The sequence below is a fragment of the Camelina sativa genome, chromosome 8 (assembly GCF_000633955.1).
Source record: "Camelina sativa cultivar DH55 chromosome 8, Cs, whole genome shotgun sequence".
In the NCBI taxonomy this organism is placed as follows: Eukaryota; Viridiplantae; Streptophyta; class Magnoliopsida; order Brassicales; family Brassicaceae; genus Camelina; species Camelina sativa.
In genome coordinates, this window is record NC_025692.1 from 19,468,513 (window position 1) to 19,472,948 (window position 4,436).

Below are 4,436 nucleotides of genomic sequence, written 5' to 3' on the forward strand. Positions count from 1 at the left end.
AAAAAAAAAAAAAAAAAAAAAGAAGAAGAAGGTACTTCAAGCAAGTCGTGTACATAATTTGTGTATGGATATTTGGATATATGAAATTATAAGGGTGATAACCAATTTATGAGACTTCGCACAATTAATTTCTGAAATAAAACAATATATTTGATTATACTTTTTAATAATCATGAAGGCCCATTGTTAATTAAAATTAGAACGATATATATACTCTTAGAGATTACAGCTAACAATGATGAGTTGATGCCAAGTAAGTTGTCCTTAATAATCAAACTGTATATCTATAAAAAGATATTAGTCAACTAATCCACTATTAAAGACAAATTATCAATTAAACCTTCACATTTCTCTCCTAAGGAAAACACTATAAATACCCACTAAACACTTAACATTTCTCTCCACCAATCTCAAACAAACTTAAACTCACTACTACTTTTTGAGCCTTTTCACCTCCACAAACAAATGGCTCCAAGAACCTCCCTTGCACTTTTCCTTTCCCTCAACCTCCTCTTCTTCACTCTCACCTCTGCGACCACNTCCTAATGAAAACACTATAAATACCCACTAAACACTTAACATTTCTCTCCACCAATCTCAAACAAACTTAAACTCACTACTACTTCTTGAGCCTTTTCACCTCCACAAACAAATGGCTCCAAGAACCTCCCTTGCACTTTTCCTTTCCCTCAACCTCCTCTTCTTCACTCTCACCTCTGCGACCACCCCAAGCACAGGGTCTTGTCCTAAAGATTCTCTACAGCTCGGTGTTTGCGCCAATGTGCTCAAGCTAGTTGACTTAACATTGGGAAACCCACCTGTAAAGCCATGCTGCTCTCTTATCCAAGGCTTGGCTGACCTTGAGGCTGCAGCCTGCCTCTGCACTTTGCTCAAGGTTAACATTCTTGGAATCAACCTTAACCTTCCCATCAATCTCAGCGTACTCCTCAATGTTTGCGGTAGAAAAGCTCCAACGAACTTCCAGTGCGCCTAAGTTGAATACTTATATGAAGTCTTGTAACCTACATTCTTAAATTCTTGTTTTATTTAAGGTGATTATTATTATTTATTTTTTTGTATTTTTCTTGAACTGTTTGAAATAAACGTACGTTCTCATGCAATAATGGATAATCGGTTTGTCTGTGACCGTGTTATTGGCAAATATCACTACAAGAAAACAGCCTAGAACTGACGGACATATCCCTCAGTAATTCATCGGAAAGGTTCTTAACCAACAGATTTTCAATGGAAAAGGTCCGTTAGTTCTAGAGCGTCGGGAAATCAGAATCCGTTAGCATTCCGTCGGAAATTTCCGACAACTAAAATCTCGTCGGTAATTACCGACGGACTTCCGACATCAACTTCTGACAAATTTCCGACAGCTAAAATCTCGTCCGGAACAATACCGACGGAATTCCGACATATGTATGTAACAGATTCCCGACGATTTATAATTAAGTATTAAAAAATATATATTTAAATGAAAGTCCCGACGGATTACCGAAGGATTATAAATAATTATTAAAAATATATATATAATTTCATATAAAAATCAAAATATTTGAAAATTCATAGTATTTAATTAAAATTCTGTAAGAATCCTAAAAAATACCAATTATTTCATAAATTTATAAACCTATTCAATAATTTCAAAAGCTTATGTCAAAATTCATAAAAACATAAATACCTATTTTAGAAATATGAGTTAACATATAAAAATGAATTTACAAGCTAAAATTAAATAGAAACAATTTTTAACAAACTTTTAAACAAATCTTATCTAACACATATAAAATATGCATATACAGTACATTCCAAAACCTAAAATCTAGCAATNATTTTTCTTGAACTGTTTGAAATAAACGTACGTTCTCATGCAATAATGGATAATCGGTTTGTCTGTGACCGTGTTATTGGCAAATATCACTACAAGAAAACAGCCTAGAACTGACGGACATATCCCTCAGTAATTCATCGGAAAGGTTCTTAACCAACAGATTTTCAATGGAAAAGGTCCGTTAGTTCTAGAGCGTCGGGAAATCAGAATCCGTTAGCATTCCGTCGGAAATTTCCGACAACTAAAATCTCGTCGGTAATTACCGACGGACTTCCGACATCAACTTCTGACAAATTTCCGACAGCTAAAATCTCGTCCGGAACAATACCGACGGAATTCCGACATATGTATGTAACAGATTCCCGACGATTTATAATTAAGTATTAAAAAATATATATTTAAATGAAAGTCCCGACGGATTACCGAAGGATTATAAATAATTATTAAAAATATATATATAATTTCATATAAAAATCAAAATATTTGAAAATTCATAGTATTTAATTAAAATTCTGTAAGAATCCTAAAAAATACCAATTATTTCATAAATTTATAAACCTATTCAATAATTTCAAAAGCTTATGTCAAAATTCATAAAAACATAAATACCTATTTTAGAAATATGAGTTAACATATAAAAATGAATTTACAAGCTAAAATTAAATAGAAACAATTTTTAACAAACTTTTAAACAAATCTTATCTAACACATATAAAATATGCATATACAGTACATTCCAAAACCTAAAATCTAGCAATTATACATTTTCTCTTTTGGGATTCATATCCTAACTAACCACCTAATCTAACAAAATTACATTCCATATATATGTACTCCTTTGGTTTATTGTTCCTCCATCTCTTCTTTGTAAACTGTCTTTCGAACTCGATAAATAAATTCACTTCTTACCGTTTTTATTTTTTGGGCAAAAACTTCACTTCTTACTATAATTAAATTTTAACACAGCAAATGAAAGAGCCCCAATATTGGAAACTGTATACTTCACACTTCGTTCCAAACTCGTTCCTTCAGATCGCATGATAGGGCTTACCACATGGTCGGTACACATACATATTATTGATCATTTTGCTTTTACATACATATATCATACTTATAAGTTTAAGTTATAACCCTAAGTACTCAATCTAATACAGTCTTGTTACTCATTTGCCCACTCACCCTGTAAATACCGACTAATACAAATTCTCAATAACTTAACCAACCTACAGTGTACGTGCGGGGAATGAGCTATAAAAAGATAATTATGATAAAATAATTAATGGAAAGTTAACTGTAGCAACATATCCTTATTTAGAATAAGCTACGTACTCTGAACTCTAAAACATGCTTAATAGTAGAAGTGTTTTACCAAAATGCTGACTGTTTCAGTTGGTATCTTTGAATTGCTATTGCATCTGTGGATCAATTATTCATAAAACTCCTGTAAGCGCATTCATTTACAAATGCTAAGTCAGTCATTTTCAAAAAAAACTTAAAAAAAAAATTCTCAATACTACTGCCACTACAAGAAAACAGCCGCAAACCGACAGCCATATCTGTCGGGAACCCGTTGGAAACGACCATAATCAAAAGAATACAGACAGTATTAGTCTGTCGGTTCTAGAGCGTCGGGAATTTTAAATCTGTCGGGAATCCGTCAGAAACCTCCAACAGATTACCGATGGAATATTATTCTGACGGATTACCAATGACTTTTGTTCCCGATGAAATGGCGACAAATACTAAGCAACAGCCGTTAATGACTTCCCGACAGATAAATTCCCGACGGATTTCCCAACGGCTAAATTCCCGACGGATTCTCAACAACTCTATCGACGGATTCCCGACAATTAAAACGATTAATTTCTCTGTTTTCCTTTGTTATTCTCTGTTTTTCTAACGGAATCTCGACAGATGGTTAGTGTTTTATTAAAAATATGTTTTAAATATTTAATTTACTTTTAAAATAAATCTAATTAATATAGTACTTATTCTTTTTCTTTTGACAACAATTACTAATTAGGTAATAATATTTAAATTCATAAATTTAGAAATCCAAAATACAAAATACACAAATCATCCTAAAAAGAAAATGCAATATACACAAATCAAAAAGAAATAGAAAATGAAACTTAAATATTGTGAAAATAAGTCTAAGAACTTGAATTCACGGGGAACTTTGATCGCATCTCTGCCATGAACGACGCAAGCTCCTCATCTCTCAGCTTGTTCCTCTCATTCTTTTTCTATCATCTTCTCAAGAGCTTCGATACGGTCATCTTTTTCTTGGAGGGCTCGAACAAGTTCAGGATCACGATCATATATTGGTGATGAAGATGATAAACAAGCACGGAGTCTTTTTGCAACTTTTCCTAATCCAAAGATTCGACCCTTGGTTTGTGGAGTTTCATGAAAGTTAGAACAATTAGAACAAAATGTATAAAAAGAATCATAAGCAAAATTTGTTAAGAACAAGCAAAATGTATAAAAAGAATCATAAGCAAAATGTTCCAGATGAATGGTACTAAGCATAAAGCATGGATATGCTTAAGTAACACTAAACATCAAAGAGATGAATGGTACTAAGCATAAAGCATGG

At 32.7% G+C, this 4,436-nt stretch overlaps 1 protein-coding gene across 1 annotated transcript; it reads left to right on the forward strand.

The window, feature by feature from the left end:
• On the forward strand, positions 597 to 1,042 carry LOC104707549 (putative lipid-binding protein AIR1B). Its single transcript, XM_010423925.2, has one exon. The coding sequence runs from the start codon at positions 653 to 655 to the stop codon at positions 992 to 994; it is 342 nt and encodes a 113-aa protein (XP_010422227.1). The 5' UTR covers positions 597 to 652; the 3' UTR covers positions 995 to 1,042.

Excerpts from the sequence above, each read along its gene's own strand:
- LOC104707549 (XM_010423925.2), top strand. The coding sequence starts at position 653 with ATGGCTCCAAGAACCTCCCTTGCACTTTTCCTTTCCCTCAACCTCCTC.